The sequence below is a fragment of the Canis aureus genome, chromosome 20 (assembly GCF_053574225.1).
Source record: "Canis aureus isolate CA01 chromosome 20, VMU_Caureus_v.1.0, whole genome shotgun sequence".
NCBI lineage: Eukaryota > Metazoa > Chordata > Mammalia > Carnivora > Canidae > Canis > Canis aureus.
This window is the reverse complement of record NC_135630.1, coordinates 7,980,103-7,998,047: the sequence shown is the minus strand read 5'-3', so window position 1 is coordinate 7,998,047 and position 17,945 is coordinate 7,980,103. Positions and strand designations below refer to the sequence as shown.

General features: G+C 44.7%; 1 protein-coding gene across 4 annotated transcripts in view; it reads right to left on the bottom strand.

The window, feature by feature from the left end:
* Positions 1 to 240: 240 nt before the first annotated feature.
* Positions 241 to 17,945, bottom strand: part of TBC1D9 (TBC1 domain family member 9) — a 113,669-nt gene continuing 95,964 nt past the window's right edge. For all 4 annotated transcript variants that reach the window (XM_077860936.1, XM_077860938.1, XM_077860939.1 and 1 more), the window contains 8 exons: positions 16,874 to 16,972; positions 16,658 to 16,726; positions 12,539 to 12,779; positions 7,568 to 7,633; positions 6,219 to 6,305; positions 4,081 to 4,155; positions 3,882 to 3,985; positions 241 to 2,384 (listed from right to left, as the gene is read on the bottom strand). In XM_077860936.1, the coding sequence (XP_077717062.1) occupies positions 1,662 to 2,384; positions 3,882 to 3,985; positions 4,081 to 4,155; positions 6,219 to 6,305; positions 7,568 to 7,633; positions 12,539 to 12,779; positions 16,658 to 16,726; positions 16,874 to 16,972 (1,464 nt within the window). In that variant the 3' untranslated portion in view covers positions 241 to 1,661. The remainder of the gene's footprint in view (positions 2,385 to 3,881; positions 3,986 to 4,080; positions 4,156 to 6,218; positions 6,306 to 7,567; positions 7,634 to 12,538; positions 12,780 to 16,657; positions 16,727 to 16,873; positions 16,973 to 17,945) is intronic.

Sequence of the window (17,945 nt, the reverse complement as noted above, 5' to 3'; positions counted from 1 at the left end):
CTGCAGGATAAGCTAAATAATTAGATGACCGATAAGCCTTTCTTCCTTATTTTAAATACACCCATTCACACACACATCACTACACATTGTATTTCCTATCTCAAAATATTTGCCTGCAAGTGTTGGCTTCCTTAGTCAAAAATGGTTGCCTAAATATAATCCCCCCCTCCCCCGCCCTGCGACGTTGTCCAAAGAATCCCATTATCGCCTTTAGGCAGGAACTCAGATAAAAGCCGTATATCTGAATATCTGATGTACTTTATTTGTTCACATTTGTCCTACTTGAGGTTAACACTACTTCATTGGACAGTTTAAAAATCATTCTGTAAACAAAAGTAAAAAACAGCAGCAAGAGCTAAAATAAAAAACACAATGCCTCATAAAGGAATGTGTCGAAAGGAACACCGAACAAGCGACAGAAATGTGACCATGATGGTGATTGAACAAGAAGGAGAAGACCCTTCAACGTCTGTAAAAGGCAAAACTGTAAAAGTAACAAAATAATAATGATTAAAAAAAGCAAGAATCCAAAGTGCAGGTGCGCTATAGTCTTCTTTTCCACATCCCTTCAGGAAATAGATAGAGCATATCATTCTTTTAATAAAGTGACAAGTTCTGCTTTAAAACATTCAGGTACGTTATCTTGCAGATATTTTTTACAGTTTACATGATCTCTACTTTACATTGACTTAACTGGAAAGGTGATCATATGCAATACATGGTATAACTTTTCTTGAATCTATGTAGAGTATAGAAATGGTAAAGTTTATTGTTTTAGTTTTTGCTTTATTGGCAATGAGTAACAAGAAGCTGAAGATCCAGGATCAGAAGCGTCAGTACATTTACTCTTTCAAAAAAAAAAAAAAATTCCCCGAGCCTTCCGTCATCTTTGTTATCATTTTCAGATTCTTCGTAACAAGAGACTGTTCATTTTCCCTGAATTCTGGTCAACTGACTTAAATAACCAGAAGAGCTTCTTAATGCAAAATCAGCCTGGTATTGGTCTGAATTGATCAAATAGAAGTGTTGTTGTGGCATCATGTAAAAATCACTTACGCTTCCACAGTTGTTTAGAAACTCAAGTGTTTTCTCCTTGAAAGGAAACATCTGTTGAAATGATTTTTGAATAGAGGACTTTTATGAAATATATTTCAAATCTTAAAAAATATTTCTGAATGCTCCCTAAAATGGCATACGAGTTCCCTCTCCTGACAATGCTTTTTCCTTTTGGGACATTCATGGCATTTCATTTTCCTTGCGGGTCTAGTTTCATTTAGAAAGCCCAAATACACAAAGGGCTGTCGCCTTATTGAGCGTTAAACAGCACTATTTTTAAAACCATGTATACAGCCCAACAGCAAGATTAAGGAGTTAAAATACACACATATCACGGACAGATTTTTTTTTTTTTGGAATTCATTGAATAAATTGTATTCTGGTAAATCCCGCCCCCCCAAGACAGCTGTACCTACGTCGAGGTGTTGAGATGTGTCTCCGACAGTTTTCATTGTATCGCATTATGAAAACACTAGGCGTCAAGCCAGGTGCTAATAAATATTTAATTTACAAGGAAGAAAGAAACCCCCACACGGAACGTTAAAAAAACCCCAACCAACCAAGCCGCCAGCCCCAGCCCTCCTGCCCCGGCCCGAAGGCGCGCGTCAGCCCGACATGGCCGAGATCTCGTAGTCGCTGGCCGAGGCGAGCGGCTTGCCCATCAGCCGGATGTTCTTGGCGCTGGTGATCCGGGCCATCATGCACACGGGCTTGTCAAAGTACCTCACCAGGGCCGGCTCCGTGAGCAGGGAGGCCAGGAACTGCTCGAAGGTGATGGCCCAGTCCCGGTCCAGGCTGGCGCTCCGGGGCAGCGCCGCCGAGCCCTGGCCGCTGCGCACCAGCACCGTGTCCTCGCCGATGTCCTCGCAGTGCAGCTTGTCCTCCTCGTGGGAGCCGGCGCTCAGCACCGAGTACGAGGACATGGAGCTGTCGTCCTTGGTGTCGTCGTCGGAGATCAGCATGGAGGAGCAGGCCCCGTTGTCCCGGGGGGACGAGTCCTCCAGCTTAATGTCCTCCATCTGCCCGCCCAGCGAGTGCTCCTCGGCCTCGACCGGCAGGCTGGCGGGCGCGGGCTCCGCGGGCTCCACGGCGAAAGGCTGGCCGGGCCCCTTCTTGGGGAAGAGCACGCCCGGGATGCCCGGGGGGCAGGTGGCCCCGCCGCCGCCGCCCCCGCCCTCCTTCGCAGGCTGGGCCACGAAGAGCTTGCCCACCTCCCCGATCTCCAGCAGGAGGCTGGTCACCGCGGCCGTGGCGTGGTACAGCTCCTGCTCGTTGGGGTCTTCGCTGAACAGGTTGTACATCGTCTTACACAGCTCGATGAACTGGCCCTGCAGGGGGACGTGGGCAGACACCAAGGATGGGACCTCAGGGGCGCGCGGAGGCCGCGGACTGCAAAGCCACCGACTATTACGGCTCCCCAAAGACTCCCGAAAAGTCCTATATGTCGGATGAACTCACGTGTTGTTAAAGCCTCTTAACTCATGTCTATTCTTGTTTTTTGGTTTTTTTGCTTTTTTTTTTTGGAAACTTTTCCAACATCCATAAAAGTAGAAAGAATGAAATAATGAATCTTCATGTACCTGTCACAGAGTCTGGAATGACTGTCAGACACTTGCTCCACTCTTTTTTTTTTTTTTTTTAAGATTTTACTTTATTCATGAGAGACAGAGAGAGAAAGAGAGAGAGAGGCAGAGACACAGGCAGAGGGAGAAGCAGGCTCCATGCAGGGAGCCCGACGTGGGACTCGATCCCGGGACCCTGGGGTCACGCCCTGGCCAAAGGCAGGCGCTCAACCACTGAACTGCCCAAGCGTCCCTCCACTAACTCCTTTAGCCTTTGTTTAGGTTTTTTTTTTTTTTTAATTTTATTTATTCAGGAGACACACAGAGAGAGAGAGGCAGAGACCCAGGCAGAGGGAGAAGCAGGCTCCCTGCAGGGAGCCTGATGCAGGACTCGATCCCAGGACCCTGGGGTCATGCCCTGAGCCGAAGGCAGGCACTCAACCACTGAGCCCCCTAGGGATCCTTTGTTCAGGTTTTTTTTTTTTTTTTTAATTTATTTTTTATTGGTGTTCAATTTACTAACATACAGAATAACCCCCAGTGCCCGTCACCCATTCACTCCCACCCCCCGCCCTCCTCCCCTTCCACCACCCCTAGTTCGTTTCCCAGAGTTAGCAGTCTTTACGTTCTGTCTCCCTTTCTGATATTTCCCACACATTTCTTCCCCCTTCCCTTATATTCCCTTTCACTATTATTTAAGTAAATCCCAGACCTCGTCTCATTTCATGTCTACACACTTCGGTATTCAGCTCAAGGTGAGCTCAAATCCCCTGTCCCGTGTCACATCTGCTGGTGTCCCTGGACAGAATTAAGGCCTTCCGCTCCCCACCCACATGATGTGTCGTCTCTCCTGTTGGGAGACTCAGCATTGTCATCCTGTGTTGTAATTATTTATATTGTTTTATCTGCCTCATTACATTTCAGCTTTATTTTAAGGAGAATGTGTTAGATATCTTTATAGCCGGACACAGTGATTTGAAAACAGCACGAGCTTGTCTTCTGAGTATCTGAGGATATTTTTAATGACTGAAATGAGAATGCATCATCTCTCAAAACTGATTATTTTGTGCTTCACATTTTCTCTGAGGGGGTCAGACTTCTCACGACTGAGCACATTTTTGATGCACAAGAACGTGCAAACAGGTCCCAGTTAGATACCTCAAGTTCCACGATCTTTGAGGGGTACTTATTCTACATCTTTCTATGACTGGAAAACAGAACTTCAAGGTTTGAAATGAATAGACCGAAATGTTAAACACTCACCTGATTCAATTTCGGCAAATCCTTTGCATTCTTTGATTTGGATTTATTTTCTGGAGTCCAGAGTCTCAGATAATTACGATTTTCTTGAGAATTTGCCCTCTTCCCTAAAATCCAAGTGTCAAGAAATTAAGCATTTGGATGTCAAGAAACCAGTGTTCCACCTGCAGTAAGGCAAACATGCAGAGGAGGACGTCTTTACCTCTGTCTGGCTGCAGACTCACTGTAACGAAGCCGTCGTCCGCACCATGTTTCCGTCTGCTATCCAACCCAACCACTGCCAAGAAATATTCAGACGAAAAAAAATGCAATGTTATATAATACACTCACAGATTTAGCATTTGTAGTAGAAAACAGAAAAGCCTCTAGGTCGGGCTGCCTGAGTCAGTAAAACAAACAAAATAAAGCAAATAACAAAACCCAGTACACACCGTGAAGTTTGAATTGGAGATAAATAAAAAAATCACGTTTTAGGATAAGAGAGTCCTAAATATCACATGGAATGTACTTGGGCTAAACAAATGATTTTTTATTTATCTCAAATTCAGATTTTACTAGGCCTTCCATATTTCATCGGACAACCCTATTTCTCGGTCATGGTTTCTCCCCAGAATTACTTTTCACAACTGGGGTTGAGTCCAGAATTAGGCATGAAAGGAATGATGTCACGTGGTCTTCCATGCTTAAAACATGGTAGTGTTGGCCCGATGATGTGGCCCTCCCTACCCTCTCTGTGACATTATCATCTTAGCTCTGCATACCTGAGACTGGTTTGCTCTCAAGCCCTGCGAAAGATCAAGAACTTAAAAAAAAAAAAAAAAAAAAAGTGAAATCTATGTTGATAAAAGGAAACAAAAAAAAAATCCTACAAAATTCCTTCACATTCATAATTTGGCATTTCAGAAATAGGACTGTCAAGGAAACCACTTTTTTTTTTTTTAAGGAAACCACTTCTGTTTTCCTTTTTCTTAAAACAGGACATCGCAGGGCATAGGAGGACTTCAAGAGGGAGAGGTCTACAGCCCCCGCTCCCCATTCCCATTCAGTTTGTCCGCTGCCAAAATGCATTCCAGAACTTCTTCCCTCACCCAAAAGGTGGCTGGTTTGCCAGATAAGTGACCCTCACTGAATTTAGCATCAGGTGAATCTCAGCAGCATTTAAGACACAGCGTGACTGGTGACTCTATGTTACCGAGAAGCTCTTCTCCTCCTAATATCGAAAACGATTTAGGAGACCGACATTAAAAAAACATTTAATACACGGTAAGTTTGTGCAATAGATATTATACAGCCATTTAAAAACCGTGTTTTCAGAGAATGTTTAATGGCAGGGTGACGTGCTCACTGGATTTTAAGTGAGAAAAGTAGGATACAAAATTGTTTATGCAGTTTGATCCCAGTCTTATGATATATACCTGCATATTATTATAAGTACATGTTATACAAATTAAAAGGACAGAAAATATTTCAAGATACCGTTATTTTTGTATTACAAAATTTAAAGATACCTCTGGCTTATTTTACATATTACCTCCATATTTTTAAGATTACAACACAGAGCAATTGTGATTTTGGAGTTAGAAAAAACATTTTTAAAAGAGCAACTTTTAGTGATTATTACATGCCATTGGTACGTGAACGCTGCTAAAGCATTCTGAAACAGGTGGATCCTTTTCTGAAATGTTTTGGGGTAAAGGGCCAGGGAGTAGGTATCTTAGGTTTTGCAGGCCGTGCTGCCTCTCTGTGCTTGACTCTAGCACTGTAGCCTGGAAGCAGCCAGAGGCTCTGCATAAATGAACAGCTTGGCTGTGTTGCAATAAAACTTATTTATAGGCCCTCGAGTTAAAATTTCATCCAATTTTCCCATGTCTTGAGATATTATTCTACTTCTGATTTCTAAAAAAATGTTTAAGAAGGTAAAAAGCCCTCTGTGCTCACGGGCTGTACAGACAGACCATGGGCCACCTTAGGTCCATGGGCCGAAGTCTGCTGACACGTGCTGCAGAGCAAGACAGACACAGGAGGACTCTGGCCTCAATGTCCTGATTCTGGATAACAGCGTGATGACAGGACGACGTGCTTAAGGAGTCTGACTATGGCCGGGAGGCGAGAGCCAAACACGTAGCTCCACAGGCCATGATTTCTCTGAGCCCGGGGGGACACGGTGTCCACGGTTCCACCAGTGGGAAGTACCTGCCCCCATCGTCGGCTGCCAGGCTTCACCAGTGTGAACAGAAAGTCACACATTAGGGAACCAGATCGGTACACGTGTCCGCCTCACTAGCCCTGGGGGCAACTCCTTCCAGTGGCAGAAGCCCCCTGGGGAGGAGACCCACTCACCGTGCGTGCATTCCGGGGTGATGTCTTCAAAAAAGTACTGAGTTGCTTCAAACGCAGAATCTGGCTCATCTTGATCAGAGGATGGCTCTAGAGAGGGACGGAGAGGGACGTCTTACATCGGCAGAGCAGGACTCAGCGGAGGTGACATGGGGGGTGGGGAGACGCTGAAGGTAAGAAGGTGGAGCGGAGGGGCATCCGGGGGCTCAGGGCCTGACACCCGGGTCCCGGGATCGAGTCCCACATGGGGCTCCCCACAGGGAGCCTGCTTCTCCTTCTGCCTGTGTCCCTGCCTCTCTCTCTCTCTCGTCTCTCTCATGAATAAATAAATAAAATCTTAAAAGAGAAAAAAAAAGAAGGCGGCATGGGGCACATCACCAGGGGCCCTGAACGCCTGCTGCCTCCAAAGCCTTTGGGAGGTGGGGGGCTCACTCAATCTTCCCTTTTAACAACCTCACGCCAAAGTGTTCCTTTACATGAGATTTTTTTATGAGATTTTCCTAAATTTTACTGTGAAATGCTGCTTTCACAAACCAAATTCTAGGAAACCATATGCAATTAAAGCTAATCCTCGAGTGTACAATCTACCCTGAGTCTGTCCTTAATGCCAATCCCCCATTTTTAAAAAAGTTTTTGCTAGATATATCCCGGCTTATAGGGCAACCTTTGTAAACCTGAGCTCCACCTTTCCCACTTGTTTCTGTCAGTGTGAAAACGGCTCCTTCTAGGGGAGGCTGGGCGGCTGGGATCGAGCCCCACGTCCTGGGATGGAGCCCCACGTGGGACAACCTGCTCAGCGGGGAGCCTGCTTCTGCTTCTTCCTCTCCCTCTGCATTTCCCCTCCCCATTGTGCTCTCTCTCTATAAAATTAAATCTTTTTAAAAAAGATTTTATTTATCCATTCATGAGAGGCACAGAGAGAGGCAGAGACCCAGGCAGAGGGAGAAGCAGGCTCCCTGCAGGGAGCCCGACGTGGGACTCGATCCCGGGACCCCAGAGGTCACGCCCTGAGCCCAAGGGAGATGCTCAACCACTGAGCCCCCACAGGCATCCCTAAATGGATGAAATATTAACCAAAAAACATCTCCTAAACTCAGAATCTCAGGGTCCTCTCTTCTCTTTCATGCTCTCGTATCCTATGAGTTACCAAATCCTATTTGTTCTCCTTCTCGCAGAAGGTCTGCTCTTTTCTATTACAACTCCTACCTCGGACAAGTGAACGACCACGGGATCGAGCACATACTGAGCCAGGAAGCTACGTAGGTAATTACTATTCAGTTCTTCTCTAGTGACCAGTGAATGATTTTGTAAATCAAAAAAAAAAAAAAAAAAAAAAAGGAGAGCTCACTTACCGGGCAGGACGTGCATTTTGTACAGGAGTTTGAGTTTCTCCGTGAGGTCCCCATGGCACGCAGCACCTAGAATCACATAAGCACCAATGTGGAATGTACTGTGTGTGGTACTAACCCTCCAGGCTAAACACTCCCCTGGAAGGTCTTCTTCTTGCAAATTGAAATCAAGACATCGGGGACACAAGGTCACCCAGGCCAGGACGTATCTGGGCTAAGAGCTCTAGAACCAAATCCCCTTTTCCTTACTATCTGCCCTTCAGAGACTTAACCTCTCTCTACCTCAGTTTCCTCTATATAAGGCCAGATAATAAATAGAAGATTCTACTGGTGGTCTTGACATCAGGATCAGAGGACTGTGAGAACTAAATGTGCTAACAGTGCCCGGCACATAATAAATGCATTAATAAGAAAAACCATATGACTGAGTCTCAACACTCTAACAGAATTCAGAAATAATCCTAAAATAGGTTTGTGATCGCTTCCAATTACTCATCGTAGAGATCCCTTTTGGTTGTTTTTTGGGGTCTCTTAAATGTCTCTCCAGTTTAATTCATCCTACTATACCTGACACTGTATCACCGTCACTTCAATCCAAAGAACTCTGTTATTTTTCCCTTTGAAGTCCATGTGTATTTTAGGAATCAGAAAATCCTCTGTAAATATCTAGCCTCGGAGCACCTAGTTGAAGATTAATGAGCTTTGGAAAAAGAGGAATCATAGAATCTGGGTTGGCAGGAACATCAGGGGGTGTCTTGTCCAACGTCCCGCTAAATGTAGGCATTTCCCCTCATCCATGAAAATCAGGAGTCTAGCACCTGCTTGAACACTCTCAGGGACAGGGAGCTTATCACCACCAGAGGCATTCATTCCACCCATGTGTTCTTTAAACACTGAGAGTTCTTCTGCAATTTTTTAGTCTTAGGATCCTTAACCTGCAATCTCAACTTCAGTACGTCCCGGAAGCCCCGAAAATGTAAAATGTTGTCTCTGTGTGCGTATGTCATTTTGTGGGGAAGAACATGTTCATAGTCCTTAATAAACCCCAGAGTCCACGACTCAAAAAGAGATCTAGAAACGCTCTTCTTCCCCTTATTCTACTCTTAAAAGCCAAACAGAATAGGTCTGTTGCCTCAATGCAACAACTCCTCAGATTTTGGGGACAACGCACCTGTCCCCTCCCCCCACCCAAGATTATCTTTTCAAGGCAAGTTTATACACGCCTCTGCTTTTACTCACATCTACCTTAGGTGTCAACCGTCACTATCTCTCTGGAGAGTTCCAGGAGCCTCTTGTCTACTTCAGATAACAGTGGAGTTATTCTAGATCCTTCTACCAGGACAGCCTTGAGTCTGCGTTTGATTGTTTACACTCTCTCGCTCTGGGATTTCATTCTGACCACATGGTTAACTAAACCCCCAGATGCTTGCACACCAACTAATATTCATCACAAAAATAATGACATTTATTAAGGACTTGCTCTGTGTGAAGTCCTATGCCAACTACTTAACATGTGTAGTTCGCTTTTCTCTCACAATAATTCCATGAGATGGACATAAATATTATCCTAATTTTACAGCTAAGGAACGTTGAGCTTCTTGGTGGTAAGGACCGTGTTCAAGGTCATAGGCTCCTAAGTGGGAAGCCCAGGATTTGGATTCAGATGTGTCTAACCCTAGATCCCATGCCTGAACCCACTATACCATATGCCAAAACCCTAGGTTTTTTTTTTTTTTAAGATTTTTTTATTTTTAAGTAATCTCTACACTCAACCTGGGGCTCAAACTTACAACCTTGAGATCAAGAGTTGCATGCTCCAGCAGACTGAGCCAGCCAGGTGTCCCTGCTTCTTTTTATAATCATTTCTCAAAACTTAGGATTTCTGGTTTATCCTTACCAATTCGTTTTTGCCAATCCTATCTTTTTAATCTCATTTTTGTCATCCAATGTGTTGGCTCTTTCCCAGCTTCGTGTAGCCCACACATCTGGTAGTAGGCCTTCCCCTTTTTTCTATGATTTCAGTTTACTGACTGAGGCCAGCAGAGGGGGATGAAGTGTCATCCTAGTAACAATCGGAACTAACCCTTTATTAAGTCAGGCACCGGTCCAGGAACTCTACGTGAAATATTTCATTTGATCCTGACGGTAACTCATTTGCAGAAGAAGAAATGATCCGAGGTAAAATATTAAGCCCAAAGTACTAGAGACCTCTTCACTGAAACTGACTCCCTAACCGGCCCGTTTTGGGGGGCCAGGGTTCAGTCAGTCACCCAATCACCAATCATACCCCCACCTTTTCCATGTATAACGAGTTCTGTCCAACAACCACCTGAATCGTGACACCGATGACATCTTTAGAGACTGCCTTTCGGCAACATGACTGGGAAAGGAGACACAGCTCCCCCGGGGCCTCTGGTAGTAATCCCTCATTTCTCATTCCGTACAGACCATCTGTTCATGAATTTCTAGACGGGACTTTGTGGGGATTGCCGTGAAAACTACCGATCCATCTTTTCCAGGATTCATTTTTTAGTTTTTTAAAGCCTGGACAGTTTCTCTTTTTCGTCTGTCTGTCTGTCTGTCTCCGTAACTGTCATTGACCCACATGACTGATGACAGCTCTGAGCTTTCTCCCAGGATCCAGGGCGAGGCTGACTTTGCTCAACAACCTGACTGCTTTCAGAGAAGCCTAAATACTCCTTCCCAGTGTTTTTCATGATCCCGGACTGCAAACTTTCCTCTCTTTTCTTGAAGATTTTGAAGAGCATTTTCCATACTGGAATCACTGAACTTCAGTAAATTAAATGTTTATATTTATTTCTATGACTTCCTACATGCAGAACCGGTCTCTTTTTCCTCCTCCTTATTCTCGCCCAAAGGTAATTTTTTATTTTTTTAATTATTTAAAAAAAATTTTCCCCCAAAGATAATTTTTTAAAATCTCCTTTTGACAGCCACCCATCTGACCATAAGTTACCTGGGGGGCAGAAAAGATTAAGAGAGGATCAAAGGATTTTTAGCCTTGTTTGGATCGTTTCACTTTTTTTTTTAAAAGGTGGAAGGTAAAAAAAATATATAAATAAATAAAAATAAATAAAATAAAAGGTGGAAGGTACTTTATGTGTTACTTGTGTAAATAAAAATGGATAGCTCCTCCTTCCCTAAAAAAATACCCTGCCTGCCATCCCCAGCACAGAGTAGTGAGAACAGGGTGAGCGACGAACCCAGACAGCCCTTGTTCGAATCCTGGGCCCAGCACGCACTAACTGTGCCGCTCAGTCCAATGACAGACTAAGTACTGACTCCCTCAAAACTAATGTCCCAGCCAGTTATTTAACGTTTCTGAGCTTTCATCTCTTTAACTGCAAATGGAGATACTAAGAGTCAGCAGGTGGGTAATAAAGCCTGATAGTAACAGCACATACTGCCCCTGGAGTGCCTGGGTTCAAACAGCAACTTTGCAGTTGTGAGCTTTAGGCAAACTCGATGTACACACAGCATTAGGGCAGCACCTGGAGCGGAGTAAATGCTGTAGGAATGTTAGCTATGGGGCAGCCGGGGTGGCTCCGCGGTTTAGCGCCGCCTTCAGCCCAGGGCGTGACCCTGAAGACCTGGGATGGAGCCCCAGGTCGGGATCCCAGCATGGAGCCTGCTTCTCCCAATGCCTGTGTCTCTGCCTCTCTGTGTCTCTCATGAATAAATAAAATCTTTAAAAAAGAAAAAAAAAAACAGAAAAAATTTTAAAAAATAATAAAAAAGAAATGTTAGCTATCATTACATCCCCCTCTAATGGCTTTGTGTGGATTTAGTGATAAAGTATAAATTCTGAAGCTTCCAAACAGCGTCTGCACTTAGAAAAGGGCTAGTTCTCACACATCCTTCTCCCTCCATAAACATATATGTGAGTGCTTTATACAAATACTTTTTCCTTCCTAAGAGCACCGCATCTATACCCCTTTTCCTTTTTAAAAAACCATCAGCTTCCTCTGGCTTTTAAGCCTTCTAGTAATTCTTCTTAAAGACTTAGAGCAAAAAAAAAAAAAGACTTAGAGCACTTTTTGGAATCGTTGTTGGCTCTGTGCCTGACCCCTTCATCATTCCTGGGGCATGCTGTTTTTTCTGGGGGGGGTGGGGGCATGCTGTTTTAAAGTACGCGGCCCAAGGTCACAGACTGGCACAACTGGAACGAACAGTTTTGTGTTGCTTCTCTCATTCTGGCAGCCTGACTAATATCTGCTACGACCATCACCTCCCATCCGGCAGGCCAAGCTCTACTCCCCTTGGCTCTTCTGCTCAATTATAAATGGCACAAGAGTTCAAAAGAACACAGGGCAGTCCTGCCACAGAGATAGCGGTCAGAGAGGCTGGCAGGCAGAGACCAGGAGCTGCTTTTGGGTGGGGGTGGCTTGCTCATGATGGACGGTCCTGCCTCCAAGCCAAATGGAGAGATGAAAACCTCCATTTATTTATTTATTTATTTATTTATTTATTTATTTATTTATTATTATTATTTTTTTAAAACCTCCATTTAGACTGCAGAGCTGTTGTGGGTTCTTCAGCCCATTATGAAATGTTTTTAAAGAATTTTATGAAATATAATATAAATATAATTTTTGTCAAAGAAAAACAACCCACCCACATATTTTGCCCTTGTAAAGTTATCCTAGTCTGTGGTTTCCAGTGTTTAAGCTGGCATTTCATTGTCCTGGAAATTCTCTGAGAAGGCCTTTTAACTAGTGCTGAGAACTAACGAATGTAGAAGGCAAGGCTTTAATCCTTTAGTATACTCATGAACTAAAAGAAAAAACGTCACCAGCAGTTTGCAAACATTACAATGTGCTCCTCTGCCCTCCAAACCCAATCTTTGGAGGCAGCTGGGGCCCTGAGGGCAGCTCTAAGGACCCTGAGGAGAGGGGCAGGTATTCCGGCCCCAGGGTCCCCTTCCAAACTCATGCAACGACATCAGGTGCTTACTTAGCCCGGAGACAAACTCTCGGAAGTTTATCAGAGAATCTCCGTTCTCATCTAGTAACTGGAATAGGCGGGAGGCCAGCACTTCAGAGTGAGTCCCACAGGCCCAGGGAAAGAGGAGAGCAAACATGCCCTTGAACTGCTCAAAGTCAATGCGATACTGTTCGAGGTAAGGCAGGCTGGGGTCGTGCCGGTCCAGCGCGTTGCTGCTCCCGCCCCAGTAGCAGCTGGTTAGATGCTCCGCCTGAAAAATGAAAGGACAGGAAGGTCACTGCGGATGCAATCTCTTGGCAAACGCCAGGAAGAAAAGGCCCCGACCGACAGTGGGAAAAAGGCTTTCGGGCAACCTGTGTGCCTCTCCTGGGGCGGTGTTCTAGTTTCAGGGCTCCTTGTACCCCACCCCCAGACCACCCCACTAACTCCATGGCAACCACCTCTGCAGCTCACATCTGGCGTGAAAGGTCCAGTTCGATTACTGGAGGTAGGTGGAGGAAGGGACCCCCCCATCCCTGACCGCACCCATGCTTTCTCCCCTCACATACACACTCACAAAGCACTCAAAAAAATAACTCCCATGAAAATAAATAAAAGTTTTTTATCAAAAAAAAATTAAGTAGAATGCAAATCCAAAGGATGCCTGGGTGGCTCTGTGGTTGAGCATCTGCCTTCGGTGCAGGGTGTGACCCCAGGGTCCCGGGATCAAGTCCCACATCGGGGTCCCCGCAGGGAGCCTGCTTCTACCTCTGCCTGGGTCTCTGCCTCTCTCATGAATAAATAAATAAAATCTTTATTTAAAAAAAAATAAAGAGAGAGAATGTTAACCTGAAAAGGCTCTGTAATTTAGGCGATGTGACCACCTTGTTTTCTAGGTGAGGGTGAGGAAGCCGAAGCTGAGCGGCTCCCCCAAGGTCATCCAACCAGTTACTCAGAACAGAAGCATGATGACATCGGGGGTGTTTCTGAATTCCTAGTTTAGCGTCCCATAAACCCCCTGTCTCTTGGTCACTGAAATGACATAAATATCATAGTCACACTATTCAAGCTACGAACGCGTGGTGTTCTTATTGAGCACATCTGAAAATAGCCCGAGAAAAATTATGAGTAGGAACCAGCATGGCGAGAACAGAGATCTGGAAACAACAAAAAGCTTCCTGCTTCTGTCCTTGGAAGCAAGGCAGCCTCTTAGTCATGAAGCCATATCGATTCTGGTAGATGTTTGCACTCACTCTAGGAAGACCACAAGATAAAACTCCTCATAGAAAGGCCCAGAAGGACACCCCTCCCCCGACACTTAGCTCTGGATGGTAGATGGGAGAGATGGGAGGGGCATGGAAAGGAGGACTTCATTTTTACTGTTCCCTCTTGCATTGTCTGAGTATTTCACTACAGTAAGTGCAAATACTGCAAGAGAAAAAAATAGCACTTTCGAAGCAGATCTTTTTCCCTTGCCTAGGACTTGTGTAAGCGGGGAGCCAGCAGCCTGTGTGGTGTTTCACTTTCGTTCTCACTTAGAGAAAGGAGCAAAGCCCAGATGGCTTTATCACAATCGTTTACTGGGAATCATAGCCAATAAACCGAAAGAGGGAGGAGGGGGGTAGGCAGGAAGCATGGAGGGAGGAGGAGAGGTGGAGAGCAGAGCCAAAGCCAGGTTTCTGGGGTGCAGCCTCAGGAGAATAAAGGAAGCGGGTCAGAGTTCGCCAGGGCTTTGGGGCTGCATTCCTGGCTGTGCCTGGTGAGGTCGGAGCAGGGACGTCGGGGCAGGAGGCAGGGGAGGCTGAGATCAGAGAGGCCGCAAGGACTGAGCTCGAAGGTGACGCCCAGCAGCCCCGGGAAGGGAGGCCGGGGTTGGTGATGGGTCCCTGGGAGGGGGCCTCCTTAGCTGAGCTAGGTCCGTGGATGAAGGGTGTGCAGAGCATTTCCTCCCAACTACAGCATCCAGGTTAACCTGGAACCAGCCTTGAATGTGGGTCCGGGCACTTTCACGGAAAAGACAAGCCTGTTCGCTGGTAAGCCCCGTACTGCACCAAGCGGGGACCAGACACCCGGACGTCCAAAATGGACCAAAGGACTAATTTAGGGAGTTCAAGAGAAACTGGGGCAGAGTCCCTGAACTACATTTTCCATCAAATGTGCCTCAAGGGGGCAGCCTTTCCACCTTTTCCTTCCGAGTTTTAACTTTTTTTTTTTTTTTTTGAGTATAGTTGCTTGGTGGTTTGACAAGTTTAAGGGCTGCTTGGAAAGATGCAGAGGACTGCATCTTTCCTTTATATCTGCAGGAAAACCCCATGAAACTGGCTTTTTAAAGGACTAAAGAGTCTGGCAGAGTGTCTGACACATACTAACGCCTCAGTTAAGTGTCTGTTCAAGTGACTTGAAGTCAATTAAAGTGTTCAGGAGACTCAAAAGAGAGTCTGTAACTGAAGGGTTTTTTAAAGATTTTATTTACTTATTCATGAGACACAGAGAGAGAGAGAGAGGCAGAGACACAGGCAGAGGGAGAAGCAGGCTCCCTGTGGGGAGCCTGATGAGGGACTCGAATCCGGGACCCCGGGGTCACGCCCTGGGCCAAACGCAGGCGCTCACCCGCTGAGCCATCCAGGCATCCTTGTAACTGAAGTTTTTATCTTGGGTTCCACGGTATCTCTTGGATCATTGTATTTTTCCTTTATGAAACCAAGGGGGACCCTTCTGTTATGAACAACCACCTTACACTGAACAGTTGGTTACAGCATATGAGTGAAGTACGAATGGGCTGGCACGCTATGAAGACTTCGCCATCAAGTGCCGAATGGAGGCTGGTGGGGGTGGTGGTGTCCACTCAGCTGATCACGCTTCTGGGCTGCACGCAGGGCATCACTAACTAACCAGCAATGAAAGCTCAGTCTCTTTGTACCCCCATCAGACATATGCACAGGTTGTACTAGATGGGTAAGCCATCACTAATTTACCTGTGTATGCAGCACACATGTGCAGTGTACCTACCAGGGAGAGACGCTCGCGTAAACACTAGTGACACAAGAACACGTAAGTTGCTGGTGCTCTGCAGTAGCCTACAAGCACGTGGGAGTATTAGCAAAAACATTCCCAGCTATCACATCCTCTGATTCTAAGACCTGTTAGTATTCAACTCAGATCTTTGTTTGTCCTTTGGTGCCTCCTGCTATCTTTGCAGTCCTCCAAATAGTCATGTTCAGCTCTGGCAGTAAAGGGAACTAAATATAAGAAGCTACCCAATCAGAAATCAGGATAAACTTAGTCTCAGCATAAAAGACCTCTTTTAAAAATTAAGTCCTGCTAATTGCCACATTTTTACCTATGAGGTTGATCGTGATAGTTAAGACAAAAGCATTTTTTTCCAGAAGAAAAAAATCTGCTTGGCTTTTTTTTTTTTTTAATTTTTTTTGGAAGATTTTACTTATTTATTCATGAGAGACACCAAGACAGGCAGAGACACAGGCAGAGGGAGATGCAGCCCAATGCGGGACTCGATCCCAGGACCCCGGGATCCTGACCTGAGCCAAAGGCAGATGCTTAACCACTGAAGCCACCCAGGTGCCCCTACTTGGCTTTATTTACTAATAAATGTTTTGTCATTCAGGATTAAGACTGGTATGGGCGGAGTTATAGGATGAAAACTACTGAAGTTTAAACAATCAGGCTTTTCCTTAGACATTGGAACAGCTTTATTTTTATTCTAGCTACATATTTCTTTTTTTGGGGTGCTTTATAGCTTAATATAGAAGAGCTCTAGGGGTGCTTTAAAACAGCTTAATATTAAAAAAAATAACAATTTACAATAATTTCAGGCAGCGTTTAAGACTCACTTGCCATTGTTCCAATGAGTATTATAAAGTAATACCCTTTTTTGTCAAGTCCAAGAAGACAGCTAAAATATTTTATGGAGTGGAACAAAGCTAAAATATCAGCTTCAACTGAGTTGTGAGGGTATGCTTATTTTTCATATTAAGCATTTCATTTTTATACTCTCAGTTCTACACATTTATACACATTGATACTCATGTTGTCTCTTAACAATTTAACAGAAGAATCTAGAACTAACTAAAATATTAAAGTGAACCCTTTTATTCTCCTGAATATACACGAATTTACTTTGAAACTCACCTTGAAAAGAGCATAAAGTTCTTCTAGCTCATCAATGGTAAAGGACGTTTCTGTCACAATAGTTCGGACCTATAAGAAGGTGGACACAATGGATTTCACAATCTCAAAAGATATTACATTGGGAAAGTGCCTGATTTTCTTCTTTTAAGTCCTCTCAGTCTGTCAAGCAGGACTTCATGGAGCAAGAAGGCCACAGCTATTTTGCAAAGAACTTACCACGTTCCGTTTCGTAGTATCCTCCAGGGTCTGGATCACCTTCAGCCTCTGTTTGAATCTCATCTGCTCAATCAGATCTGCCCGGATGGTTCCAAATTTCTAGAAAGGAGCAATATTGGTATTTCTGAGAAATCTGCTGCAAGTACATAGTATCATGTCTGCAAGACTTACGGAGACACAAGCTGGATGGATACATAGAGGAAATTTCTTGTGAAATAACAGGCATCCTGGACTAGCTCTTTATTTTAAAAACAATTTAGCAACCGTAAGTAAGTAACAGGCAACTCTCATGCTTCTTAACGCTGGAGCTAAATTTCACAGTTAAATGAGTCTCGCTGGAATCAATAAACCAGTTTAGAGGGAAGAAAACGTTGGATAAGGCTGTAAGGGCCATTTACGGAAGAATGAAAATGCTTCAAAGGAAGGATTTTCTCGACAGGAAGAAAGGAAATATCTGAGGCTCACCATTAGCCTGGGAGGTCAGAAGAAGTGCTTGTGGGAGGCTCCCTGTTCCTGTTCCCTAGCTCAGTAGCACTTGTCCCGATTCAGAAACCCACATTGTCTCTGGATGGCAGACACTGTGGGCTAGCTATCTTTCCAAACTCCAAAATGCCTCCTAGTACCTGGGTGTTTGTTGAATGAAATTTCAAAAGCCAAATGAGTCTTTCAATCTGAAGGTGGAGAAAGAATATATAAAGCTTTCGATCTCCTACAGGTACAAAAGGAAAACAAAGCAATTCTGCTGAAAGCATGAAGCTTGACCCGTGCAAGCAGTGCTGCGATGGTTCAACACATTCAAAGGGTCAAGAAATAGTTGACGGACGTGTCAAGTGTCGGCAAGGAACAGCCAAAACCCTCATCTGCTGCTGCTCAGGGTATCAGTTGGTATGACCATTTGGGACATCTGTCTGCAGTATCTACTAAATCTGAAGAGAAATATATACCAATGACACACATAAATTCCTAAGTATCTCCCCCCAAAAGCGTTTATTTTTTTCTATGCAAAAAATATTCATAGTGCTACTGTTAGCCAAAAGCAAGTAGTCACTCAAATGCTCGTTAACAGTGGAGT